The 13,991-nt window shown below is 42.4% G+C and overlaps 1 protein-coding gene across 2 annotated transcripts in view; it reads right to left on the minus strand.

The window, feature by feature from the left end:
• Window positions 1-3,240: 3,240 nt before the first annotated feature.
• The window catches only part of LOC126535577 (uncharacterized), a 33,254-nt gene continuing 22,503 nt past the window's right edge, over window positions 3,241-13,991 (minus strand). For both annotated transcript variants that reach the window (XM_072287732.1, XM_072287731.1), the window contains exons 5-6: window positions 6,117-6,139; window positions 3,241-5,728 (exon numbers count right to left, since the gene is read on the minus strand). In XM_072287732.1, the coding sequence (XP_072143833.1) occupies window positions 5,674-5,728; window positions 6,117-6,139 (78 nt within the window). In that variant the 3' untranslated portion in view covers window positions 3,241-5,673. The remainder of the gene's footprint in view (window positions 5,729-6,116; window positions 6,140-13,991) is intronic.

The raw sequence follows: 13,991 nt of genomic DNA on the forward strand, positions 1-13,991 counted from the left end.
TTCAGCGCTTGTCTTGCCATTTCGGCAGGCACAAAGCGCTTGTATTGGCGCTAAATGAATAAATTCACAAATATACAAAAGAAGACATATATGCGAATGCTTTGCGTTTGAATAGTGAAACTATGAGAGGATGAGCGGTGCAAGAAATGTCAACAACGGGCATAGGTGGCCGCTGCAACGCTAGATCGACGGCATAAATTTCCCTTTCCTAGCCTCCTTAAGAGACTGGAAAAATTGTTTAAGATTCATAGGATAATCTAGCTTTCTTTAGCTGATTACAGACAGCCTAATGTCGTAGATGACATTAGGATTTACTGCTGTGTGCCGTTGTGAAATGAAGATGATCTGGTAAAAGTATAGTAAAAGTATTCACGAGTAAGTCCTCCGCCCGATATGTGCAATAGGCTGATCGATTCTGTTTCAAGGGAAGGTGAGCATATCTTGTTTTTAATATCGTTGGATGTCTAGCTCAGTAGAAAGCTTGCAAAAAATTAAGCGATCCCAGTGCTTTAAAACGTGCTGCACTGCAGGCCTTAAAAATCGTGTCACGGAACTCTTTTCAAACGGTAAAGCTAGCTTTTCTGCGTGGTACGGCGGCAGCATTACGGTGCTGCTTAAGATACGTATGCAGTGAAGCTGTGTGCGTAATTCACTTTTTGAACTCGCGACGCATTGACGGACAACTTTTAAGAGCTAAAATGAGTGGTAATCGTTCTGTCGTCGAACGTTACGGTGGCTTCAAGTTTCTAAAGAGCGCAGTCGCGAATATTACAACGTGTACAATGAAACTGTTGTGTACGTTGCGAACTCTATACACAATGTGATTTATAATAATCTACTTGAAAAAGGCAATATAGGAGCGGCTATTTTAACGCTATTAGAGAGCAGCGGACTACACGCTCCGACATTTTTTAGGTTCGGGCAGTCAACTTTTGGAGCCAAGTGACCGATCAAAGCCTTGTGACATCACTGTCATCAACTAGAGAAGCAGTTCGTCACAACACAACAGCTGCCGTACTAATTACAACGCCGCACAGCCGCCCACCGCGTAGCAGACGAACAGGTTATGAAAGCGCCACCTACGGCCGTCGGTTGAACGAAAGTGGGCGCAAGCTGCTCCCATAGAAGCCGGATATCTGTGCAGGTCTGGAGTTCCAGTAGGTCGTGCTCTAGAGCACAAGCTACCCATAGCATAGAGTTTCCTACAATATTACTAGAGGGAACTCTGGCGCTGCAGTCGTTGTCCTACCATGGGAATGATGGGAAGTACATGGATTTGTCTGATCTTCGTGCTTGTGGATTCAGACGTTCTTGTGGCTTTGTATATTACGCTATATAAATATTATTGTCGTATATTTCGGCGCAATCTATATTCTTCGAAGTGCAGAAGACGCCAGGAACGCGTACAGTTTCTATTAATTGCAACGATTGAGCTTGTCCAGGTGGCCAAATCGAAACGCGCCAAGCCTCTGAAGGCACTGGCATGCCCGCGATAAATTCATAAGGGCGTTTCATTCGCTTGTCGATACGTTGTCCGTGGCTTAATGGTTTCAATATCAGGCCTCTGTGCTAGAGTCCCTGTGTTCGAATCCTGCCGTCGGGCAATTTTAATGATGTTTATTTATGTTTATTTAATTATTTATTCCGCAATATACTGTTGAAAATGACGAGTTAACAAAGTCACAATGCCGTTTGAAGCCAAAAGGACGAAGTTTAGGCAAATCCATGCACTTCCCATAATTCCCATGCTAAGACAACCGCTCCCATTGCAGCTCCCGTAGACACTAGCGCCAGAGTTCCCTCTAGTCATTCTTGTAGGAAACTCTATGACCCATAGCATAGAGTTTCCTACAAGAATTACTAGAGGGAACTCTGGCGCTAGTGTCTACGGGAGCTGCAATGGGAGCGGTTGTCCCAGCATGGGAATTATGGGAAGTACATGGATTTGCTAAAGCTTCGTCCTTTTGGCTTCAAACGGCATTGTGACTTTGTTAACTCATCATTTTCAACAGTATCTTGCGGAATAAATAATTAAATAAGCATCATTAAAATTGCCCGACGGCAGGATTCGAACACAGGGACTCTAGCCTGATATTGAAACCATTAAGCCACGGACGCACGTATCGACAAGCGAATGAAACGCCCTTATGAATTTATCGCGGGCATGCCAGTGCCTTGAGACGCTTGGCGTGTTTCGATTCGGCCACCTGGACAAGCTCAATCGTTGCAATTAATAGAAACTGTACGCGTTCCCAGCGTCTTCTGCACTTCGAAGAATATAGATTGTGCCGAAATATACGACAATAATATTTATGTAGCGTAATATACAAAGCCACAAGAACGTCTGAATCCACAAGCACGAAGATCAGACAAATCCATGTACTTCCCATCATTCCCATGGTGGTACAACGACTGCAGCGCCAGAGTTCCCTCTAGTAATTTTGTAGGAAACTCCATAGAGTTTCTCTATGGGAAACTCTATGACCCATAGGGCCCATAGAGTTTCTCACTATGGGTCAAACCTAAACTGTACGAAACTACGACGCTTCCAAAAAAAAAAAACAGATTCGAAACCGAAATTCGCGTCATTCTTTATTGCATGAATGCGTACATCGCGATTTACATAAGTCACTGACTTAGCGATCGCTTTCTGTAAACTTAATACGGACGCACCATCTTCATAAAGCCATCAGGTATGCGTTTTTAGATGACAAAGCATAAGGTTACCTGTACCTGTTTTCAGCCCTTTCAATAGTAATTGCGCTGGCCACATTGACCAGTAGCAACAGTCTATTTGTCGTACAAAAAACGAGCACATCGAAATTGGATTTCACCGCTCTTTCTGCGCACGCGCGAGGAGCAGTCGTTGCGAGGGAGAAATGTGGGGACTTTAGGTGCTCAAAATTTCTCGTCATTTAGGTACTATGGGGAAGAAAACCGTTTGCTCCGTTTGTCCCTAGCCGAGCTTGCAGCACAGAATCGACAGGATGCGTGGCCGGCAAGGCGAAAAAGCCGCGTCCGAGGTGAGTTTGTTGCTATTTTGTTAAGGCGGTAGCATATTAAATTTTATAGTCGCAAGGGGATACGTTTGGAAGTGAGGTGTCTTCTCGGATGACTTTAGTGGCAAAGCATTACGTCGTGCCGATGCATTGTTCATTAGTGTCGTTGATCAAGGTCAGCATACCACACACATCAGGGGAATCGCGGGAACGGAAACAGTTTATAAATTAACTGCCGTGCCGATGCATTAGTTCTTAATGTAACTGAGAATACAGCACACTTGGAGGTTCGTGGGAATGGAAATCTTGTACTCTGTATGTGTAAGTACTAAAACTTGCGTCGCCATGCAATCTGAGCCGTAGTTCGTTGTGAGAGCTGTACAGCCACACTGGAAAACACTACCCCTGCGGATGAATACGGAAGAAATGTATGCTAAATAAAAATGGTCGTCATGAAAGTTCATAGCAGTAGACCTTTGTGAAAGCTGTACAGTAACACTGATATTAGAGAGTTAATAATCCCGGCTGTTACAATGTCTAGCTCATATAAGGGGCGCTCTATGTGGGCGAAACAAGGGCTCAGGTCGCTACAACCGCATGCGAAATAGCTCTGAATGCCTGCCAGTACACTTGTTCGGCGTCTCCGTGCTTGTACTGCGACAGGAGACGTGACGGCAAGTGGGCACGTATATCACAGTGGCCGCTTTCCACTATTGGTATACTTTGCCGCAATACAATGCGCATGCTTCTTTGCACGACACTGGTGCCCTGCAGCGAAGCTGGCTTTAGGCAAACGGCATTATGCAACGCTCGAGCCATGTTGTCTGTCACTGCGGATAGAAAACGCATACACGTTCAAGCTATTTGAGCTGCATCATTTTGTCGATGTTTAACCTTCTGTACTAAATGAAGAGGATAACGTACGCCTGTGTGGGTGATTTAAAACATTGATAAAAAGCCTGGTAACATGTGCAGTCAGTAAAAAAAAATGCAATTCAGTGATGACCCTCTGGAGGTGGATCCGCACCTATATAAGCACAGCCGGCTCATCAGTCACAAAGTAGGAGCTGAAGAGAAATTTTTAATGCTCATTACACGACATTGACAGCGATTCATTTGTGGTCAGCCAGTGACAAACGCATCGCACGATACAGTGAGACTTCGTTTAATCTGCAATGCTTATGTGGCGAACAGGAGAGCAAAAGGTGAAAACAATGTTTTCATACAAGGCAAGTCATCCATGTAGTGGAATTGCATTTATCGTTGGTGTAGTGTTGATGCACTTTTTGAAATCCAACCTTTAATGCAGCTTAGTTTCCGTTGGTGCAAGTGCTTCTACTGGAAACATCCAAAATATGATTTATCAAATCAGGTTGCCGTCTTGTAATTTTTGAAATTTTCCTCTGGTCTTAAGTATTTTCTGAATCTGGAAGAGCTGGCTGATTGTACATTTAATCTCGAGATAGTTCACACACTTCCAGCAGCACAGGTTACCACACTTTGTTGAGTGCAGATGAGCACTGCAAATTCAATCATTTTGATGAGGCACCGATGTAATGCCGCTCACGCTTGCCACAACACTTTTTCAACTTGTACTGTACTTGTTTCTTCCACCTTCCATTTACAGCACCAGGGCTAAGGCACAACAGCAAAAAGATTTCTAGCGGAAAATGCTTGCTCCTTGGCATCTGATCTCCCCATTCATTTGCTACTTTCTTCAAATTTTTCTTTTTATGTGATGCTCTTGCCTTCACACACTGTCAGACTTCTCCTTCATGCGTTTCGTTAATACTCCTTCTGTCTGCTTCTTGCTCGACATACCGTGCATGCCTTCAGTCATGTCCAATTGATCGATGCAGTCTTGTCCTTTTGTCTCTCTCCTCCAGACCTGCAGCTTTCGACCACTCCCCAGCATTATTTTGCTTCTTTTTGTGATAGTGCCTGGCTATCTGTTGCTGATGCCACACATTCACTTTGCAATGGTTTATTAGACCACATACATAAATTAGTAGCTGTATAAAACCTCGACCCTCCAGCACTTCCACAAAATTCATGCAGAAGTGGAAACACAGATTACACTTCATTCCTCACCACAGCTTACTATGTCTGCATCAAAGCTTGATATTACCTACACGTCTGCACTGTCTTTGTGTCTTCCTTTGTAGCTGTAGGTCACTGCATGAGCAGAAAAAGATTTTGTTACTTAAATGTTCATGTGCTTAAGTAGGCAATGTAGTGTACTTGATTTTCACAATGCTTAACTCAATTGGAGGTGTGCCTGCACTATAACATGCACAAACTGAACAGCATATCCAAGCAAGAAAATTGCTAGCCTATCACAGTTAGGTTGAGTCATTTGAATGAAAGTTGGGACAGTTTTTGTATGGGATGGCTGATGGCATTCAGGCTCATCATGTCAACCTCAAAGTGGAAGCAAAAACGCAGTACATGTATAAAAGATGAGCAGTTTTATTGGATTGTGGTGTCTTACATGCACCTCACTTCAAGCACAATGATGTCGTTGCGTGTCACCTGTGTCGATATGAAGCCACTGCAGCTGGTGAGCAATGTGCTTGCAGATGGCACTGGCTACATTCCTTTGGAAAGGCATCCTCATGTTGCACAATGTAGTGAAGATGAAGGCTTTTAAATTAATGTGTACTTTATTTTTTATTTACCTCGCACCTACTGTTGCCAACACAAATGATGTCTCCTGGTAAGCAGAATGCCTGTGAACATTGCAAGGCACAGTGTCAGACAACCGTTCATAATCTTCAGCATAATACTGTAGAAGGTGGCCTTCTGGTTTGTATACATGAAAGCACCAGGAAAGCAAGCTAGATAGACTAAAGACTAGCTGACTTGACAGCTCTGTACAGCGACAGCTCTGTACAGCCTGTACTGCTTACAGAAAGCAAGTCACACTGGTCATGGGACCTATAGCAGCGGCATGCAAATAGAGGTTTGTATTGCCTGTAGTACGTATACATAGCCTTTCTTTGAAAAATATGTTTGGTCACTTTTCACTAACTTTACCTAGTCAGGACATGCATTATCACTTAAACTGCTTGGTCTTCAAATAAAACGAGCATTTTCTGCATAGTAACTTTTACTTACATGAAATATGTGGTGGTGTTGACCTGTAGAAGTGCACAGAATAAAATACATAAAATCTTGAAGCACTTAAGCAGAATTTATAAACAATGCTAAATTTAGGTGGACTGACAAACTGGACTGTACAACACAGATAATATAGGGCACTTGCAAGACAGTGTCTTGATGGCCTAGTTCCTAGAAGGTATTTAGAACGAAAACAGAGTCAACTGATTGGAAAAGGAAAGGGGACAGACACAGTGCTCACTTATGACCCAAGGTTTTCGTGTGTGTGTGCAGTAATATATACGAGGTGGGTTCAAAAAGAAACCGAACTTTTGAAATAGCATGCCAATCAGCAGAGGGAGTGCGCTGCGGCTACTGAGCGCATGTAGCGGCAGGTTTAGACAACAAACTGCCATTTGCCGCATTTCGCTCTGACCGTTAGTTGGCGAGCTACGGCCGCTGAAGTGAGCACGTGAACAAGCTGCTCTTCGGATTGGTGCCAAAGTGACAATGAAGGAATTGGAAGAACAGTGCGTGTGTGAAGTTCTGCTACAAACTTGGGAAAACTTTTACAGAGACATTTCAGTTGCTTAGCCAAGCATACGGGGAGGACTATATGAGTCGCACGCAGTGCTATGATTGGTTCAAGCGTTTTGAAGAGGGAAGAATGTTGGTCGGTGACGATCCCAAGCCTGGACAACCTTCCACATCCACAGATGATGACCACATCGAGAGAGTTCGAACTGTGATTCATGGAAATGGTTGTTTGACTGTTCGAGAAGTCGCTGATGAAGTGGGTATCAGCATAGGATCATGTCATGAAATTTTGAGTGACAAACTTGGGATGCGTAGTGTCAGTGCAAAATTTGTGCCACGTTTGTTGTCTGGTGCACAGAAGCAGACCCATGTTGAAATCAGCCAGGAAATGCTTGCCGCTGCCAATGACGATGAAAACTTTCTTAAGAACATCATAAGAGGCGATGAGACATGGGCTTATGCCTACAATGTTGAAACGAAAGTGCAGTTGTCGCAGTGGGTGGCCAAAGGTTCTCCTCATCCAAAAAAAGCACGCATGAGTCGGTCAAAAATGAAGGTGATGTTGGTTGTGTTTTTTGACTGCAAAGGCATTGCCCATCAGGAATTTGTGCCACATGGTTAGGTGGTAAACAAAGAAGTTTGCCAGGGAACCCTAGCATGTTTGAGAGATTCTGTGTGCAGTAAGAGGCCTGAATTGTGGGAAAATCAGGCTTGAACGTTGCATCATGACAATGCCCTGGCTCACATGTCGCTCCTTGTTCGCAGCTACTTAGCGAAACACCACACTCCTTTTGTGCCCCACCCACCATATTCTCCGGACCTAGACCCTTTCCAAATCGTAAAGGAGATCCAGGACAATGCGAGAACAGACCTGCATGCCATTCCAGAAATTGCATTCCAGGAGGCTTTCCAAAAATGGAAGAAAAGATGGGAAGAGTGCATTGCCAGTAGAGGGGACTACATTGAAGGGGACAGCACTTAAGATGTTGTACCATATGCAGCAAAGCTGTTATAGCAAAAGTTCGGTTTCTTTTTCAACACACCTCGTATGCACGGAAAGGATGAGGTTCAAGGCAGGTACAAGAACACACAATGTGAGGTCGAATGTAGAGTTTAATGTCCAAACCACAGCAGTAAGCTGGTAACCTTTAAATGGTAAGCAGAACAGTAATGCTACGGGAACTGTCATGCCCTTCATAATTGTAACAACTGTCGGAATGTTGAAGTGTCTTTTCAATGTCCCATTAATTTCCGCTATTCTCATTCTAAATGGGCAAATGCACCTCCATTCGTTTACCATAAGACATATCAAGAGATCAACCCCACTAATGCTAGTTCTTTCTAGGTAGCTGAAGCAAAATAGCATTTCGTTCAGTCAGTACTGATGCAAGTTTTCAAACACACCTATCATGAAATAGCTCAGTTGTCCATCTTGAGCAAGACAGTTATTAGCTGGTATAATGTCAGAATTTGTTTATCATTTACTGGTAGACCTGCTGATGATAATGTAAGCAGAATGCTGCTGAGACCAATGAGAAAGTGTGAAAAAGAAAATAATTATTACATTGTTCCAGCCATCATTCCCCAAGGTGTCCACCCTGCCCCATCGTAAGCAATCACTTCACATCCCAGCATGGATATCTTGTGCATTTCTTTATTTCACTCTTTCTCTATTGTGTAGGACTGGCCATATTAGCTTAAAGCACTAGAAATCAATAACAATGACATCAGCATTGCCGCTGAGGAAAGACTGCAGTTAAAGAAAACAGAACAAAATCATACAAGGAAAGTAAGGAACACACACGAGTACCTATTCACAACTGGAAGTTTATTGGTGAAAAAACAGGTACAACCCAAATTGATAAGGGAAAAAAATGTTCACGGAAAAACTGTACATGTGTAACAGAACCTTGTCGGTGCATAAAGAAAAAAAGACTAAATGTTAACCTCATCACCCAAAGGGTCCCTGAAACTATTTTAGTTGTGTGTTACCTACACGTACACAGTATCTCTTCTCGAATGGTTACTCAAAAAAGCTTCATGTCACCATGCTATATAAAGAGCTGCAAGTGGTTAAAAATTACCCTCTTCTAAAGCCTTTCCTCTCCAATGTCACTTTTATTCTATGTGGCCTTGGCTATGCCCTGCCTCATTGGACACGACATTGTACAGTGACAGTAGTGTTGGCTACTTGCAGTTTACTTGAACCTAGTGTGTCCCTGTGTCACTTAGAGATGCAGCTTTTTTTTTTTTTGTTATTTTGGTGATGATGGCCTCAAAACGAAGTTTACATAGAGCGCTTATGTTTTGTACAGTGTGCAGTCGCGGTAACTTACTCTCTGCACTCACCTGCAGTACAAGACTATAAGTGCAATAGGTAGAGTGCAAGTTTCTGTACCACATGTACCCCTCTGCTGGTTTGCTTTGGTTGCTGTTGTCACTGTGCTATTGTTAAACATTATTGCATTCTTTTTCGTTCTTTGCCTGCACATCTACAGCCTGGCACATCTATAGCAAAGCCCTGCTTTTTTGGAGAAACTCTCTAATTCATACCTTCCCTACCACACACATACAAATGTACTATCGACCCGAAAAGTTAACGAATGAAGGGATCTCACAAAAAGCTGAATATCTCCGCAGCCTCAAAACGAAGCCTGGTATTCCCATTTCCAGCCTCTACTAGTATATGCGAACATTGTGATGTAAGGTTTTACTGGCTACTTTTAAAGGCTGCTCGGATATTTAGCGTTTTCTGAGATCCTGTGGTCCGTAAACTTTTTTAGTCGATAGTATGTATGTAGACAACAGTGGCAGACAATCTGCTATCTCAGGCAAGTCTACCACTGGACTTAAGAAACATCTACATGTCTTACATTAGTGTGTTTACTTTTACAGGTACATCAATTACTATGCCTTCATATCCTACTAAAAATAAGCTTAACCCATTAAAGACCAGCGTGACCACATGGTCACGTTAGTCTGCACAGTGGATTTCAATTAATTAAGATTAGCAAAACGGCACCAAAATCGCGTTTGACGTGCCGTTAGACAGATTAGGGTTCCCTTTATGGATACCAAGTGGCAGCAGGTGCCCGTCGTTTTGTGGGAGCCCCTCGCAAGGGCGGGAATAAGTGTTGCTGTGCGAGTAGCGTCGCCATGCATCACTCCAAGGGATAATGTTTTTTTTTTTTCACTACTTGTTTGAGCAATAGTCGGATATCCTTACCTCCATATTGCTCTTTGAATATGTGAGCTACGATGAGCATTTGTGAAAGATTAATGTTTGATTTATCCATGAACGAGCGTGTTATCTTGCGCATTGCCATATGGTCACGCTGGGCCTTTAGGCTACCTAACTTCCTATTTTTTTTAAAACTGCATTCTCATCTCTTGCATGGCTGCTGGCATGTTCCCGCAGTAGTTACTTCTTATTTTATTGTCTGAATAGGTTGATGTTGGAATAAATAGCGAAGATACTCAAAGACGACGATGACGACGTGTCAGTGATTTATATCGACCGCGAGACTCTAGCACCTATTTGGATGAAGAGTCGGCCGATAAAGACTCAGGCGGGCTCATTGACAATCTAATCGGGCGGCAGCTATGAGCCGGCGCTGAAACTGTTTTCTCTGAAGGACGCCGCATTGGTGGATCCGACTCGGACGATGACGACCCAGGCGGGCTAGGTGACGGAACATGAGAGGTTTCTTCTGCTGTAGTTGATGCGGCCATTCCTGCAAAATTGGTCACTGCTTCTAAGTGGACGAACGGTGATCTCCAGAAAAGCCTTGGCATATTTCCCTACCCAAACTTTACTGCTTACAGGGACTTTTCACTTGTTGAGTTGTTCGAAATCTTTTTTGATGAAGCCGTCGTGGAGCTGCTAGACGAACAAACAAGAAAGTATGCGTTATTTTTAAATATGCCCGATCCGGAGGTTACCAAAGAAGAATTAGGTTTTCTTGGAGTGCTCGTTTTGTCCGGCTAAAACCGCTTGCCAGGGAAAAAGTGCCACTGGGACAGCGGCTTGGATATGAGCAACACGGTGGCCTACAAAGCTATGCGAAGAAATTGCTTCGTACAGATAATGCGATGGCACTATTGATGGCACTATTGAAAGCAAGGTTTCTGGAGCACTTTCAACCTGTGCGTCACATGAGCTATGAGGAAAGTATGATTGAGTATTATGGTCGTCATGGCTGTAAAGAGTTTATACGCGGAAAGCCTATCCGCTTCGCGTTTAAAGTATGGTGCCTAAATGCCAAGAACGGATACCTTGTACACTTCAAAGTATATCAAGGCAAGCAGGGGATCCCAGAACATCTGAAAAATATGAAAAGAACTTCGGAAAAGCAGCGGCGCCACTTCTTCAAGTGGTGGATGAACTCGCAGCAGAGATGCACGACCTTCCTTTTTTTTTCTATTTGGATAATTTATTCACAGGCATGCCACTACTCAGGCATCTCAAGGCACAGGGCTACGAAGGCACCGGGCACAGTGAAGCAGAACCGTGTTCCCAGAGAGTGCCCTATCGCTCGACCACAATTCGTCAAGCGCCAACCTCGCGGGCACGAAGAGCTCGTGCTGAGCGACAATGGGATAATTTCTGTCCGCTGGATGGGTAATTCTGTAGTAACGATCGTAAGCACCATTCATGGCGTAGAACCAATGTCATCTGCAGACAGGTACTCTCGTGTTCACAAGTAATGCACAAAGTATGACGACGCATGTGTATTCCATGATTTAAACCATATCACACTAAATAAGTGCTCGACTATTCGCAACGTATGTTTTTTGTGATGTTTCATAGCTTGAAATAAATGTTTTTCAATTCGCGTATTTCGCTGTAGCGTAAGGGCCCAGTGTGACCATTGGTCACGGGCTATATTTCAAAATCTAATTAGGCAAGAGTAATAATTTTTTGCAAGTGAATTATTAGTACAAAGGTAATTAATATATTAGATTTATTTCAACATAGCAAGAAAAAAAAGAAACCGGTCCCTAATGGGTTAATGAGGAGGCTTGCTTTGTGTATTCTTAATGATGTCTTGTGGGAAGCCAATCCACTTCATGAAAAAAGATCACTTGTTCGTTCTACTAGAGGTGGCTCAAAACCTCGGGAGTGGTGCCTCTGTGACATCTAGCAATGGTGATGTTTAATACCTAATAATTACACAATTAATGCAGAATACCTAAATTTTATTTCATCATTCATCATTAGTACAGAAGGAGGTCCCGAAGTTACAAAAACTGTCAGTGGGACCTATTAGTAGTTTAACAATATAGTAATTAATACATTATGGCAACATAGCAGTGATACACATCAGAATACACGAAGTTAATGAAGCAAGTAATCAAATACAAGGAAGGTGCTTACAAATACAAGCAAATGAAATAGATGCTGCGTATAAATAAATAAAAATGTAGTAATTAGCACGTTATGGAAACATAGGGATGACACATATGAAAGAACACAAGGTTAATGTACGAGATAATTAGAAACAAAAATATGCTCACAATATGCAAAGTACAAGTGAAATATATACTGTGCGACAAAAAATTTCTAAAAATAAGGAAGGAAAAAATAAAGACAATGGGATATGCAGAATAAAAGCAATACATTAGGCAAATACAGAAGCACTGGAAGTGGTAAAATAAATTTGTATATATGTTCATAGTAATGAGTCTGTAGCCAGTAGTGTCGATAGTAAATATTTCTTCATATCTCTCTTGAATGTTAATGTTGTGCGGCAGGCTTTAATATGGGGTGGTTTAATTTAGTGTTTAATCGCCATAAAAGAGCAGTAAACATTGACAATTAGTGTTTATTTGAGGAAGGAAAGAATTGTTAGAGGAATATCTCGTATTGTTAGTGTTGGTAAGAGCAGATATATTAAATGCTGAACCCTTGATCATCACCAGTAGGTGTGCTACTGACGGTGCACTTGCACAAAACTCAAAATAATTTCAGAGCCCTGGAAACGAAGCTTTTTTTTCCCTACTCGTCAGGTGTTTCACAATCTGCACTGATGGCGTTCTTCTCGAGTATGGCTGGAGTACATATTTGTGCTGTGCAAATGTTCAAAATGTCAAATGTAAATCAAATAGTTGTTGACCATTTGACTTGTATTCAATTGGAGAACACGCAATTAGAAGTGATCAAATCTTCCTTTCTGTCAATAATTACACATACTGGAATCTTTAGGGAGAAAGTCAGGTGCATGTGGTGACCATTCTCAAAGGGAACTGCAGTTCCTGAGCGGACATATACAGCAGGTACTTTTTTGCTTTGCTTAGTAATTTCTAGTCGCGCAGTAAGGATGCCTCGCCTTTAGGCAGCCAACGGATTTGTTTTCTCAATTGAGGCTGTAAAAATTATCATTTGGACAATGTGAACATGTTCCTGATGTCATCTTGGTGCGGCAGATGTTATCACCTTTCAGTCACTCTCATTTACAAACTTATCAGTTGGCCAGAAGCCTGGTTTGACTGGCATTACATGTGTCAAACAATCTAAAAAACATCTCTTCTAAAGCTTTCCGCGGTTTCTTTTCCACCTCTCGAGTTTCAAAACCCGCCATAATGCCTTTGGCAATTGTGTGCTGCTAATCCCAAGGGCGCGGAATCAAATTCCGACTGCAGCAGCTGCATTTCCACGGGGAAGAAATGCAAGAACACCTGTTTACCATGCATTGAGTGCACATTGAAGAATTCCAGGTGGTCAAAATTAATCCGGAGTCCCCCACTATGGTGTGTCTCATAATCATGTCGTGGTTTTGCACATAAGACCCCAGACTCGCCTCTTGTGTTCCCTGTAAGTAGCATTGGTTACACACATTTAAGGCCATACTGCTCCACTCAAGGCCCATATGTAGTAGGGGTTTTCATATTCTGATATTTCTGGATAGAATTAAATATGGATATTTGACGAAACTGACCTATTGATTATTGAATAACAAATATGTTCACATTTCAGAGAAGTGTGGAGTATTTTTGAAAAAAGAAAGAAGCTTTACATTGCAAGGGTGGACTTTTAACATTGTTGGTACAACATTTTTTTAGTGCTTAGCGCAGACAAGACAAGACAGACGAGAGAAGAGACACACACAATTGGTACTTTCAACGATTTATTGGAAGTTGGATCACGGGTTAATACATGCAAGCATTTACTAGCATTCTTGATAAACCTGGCCAGATCGACGTTATATTCCTGTATTGCAGACAGAAAAGCATTTGAGCTTGTTTGACACTCTAAACTAATTGAGAAGCTCGAAATCGCAAATCTTCTGCCATACTTAATTGGCTGAATCTCTGCATACTTAACTAAGCACAAACAATTCGTCAGCATAAGCGATT

Source organism: Dermacentor andersoni, chromosome 4, assembly GCF_023375885.2.
Source record: "Dermacentor andersoni chromosome 4, qqDerAnde1_hic_scaffold, whole genome shotgun sequence".
In the NCBI taxonomy this organism is placed as follows: Eukaryota; Metazoa; Arthropoda; class Arachnida; order Ixodida; family Ixodidae; genus Dermacentor; species Dermacentor andersoni.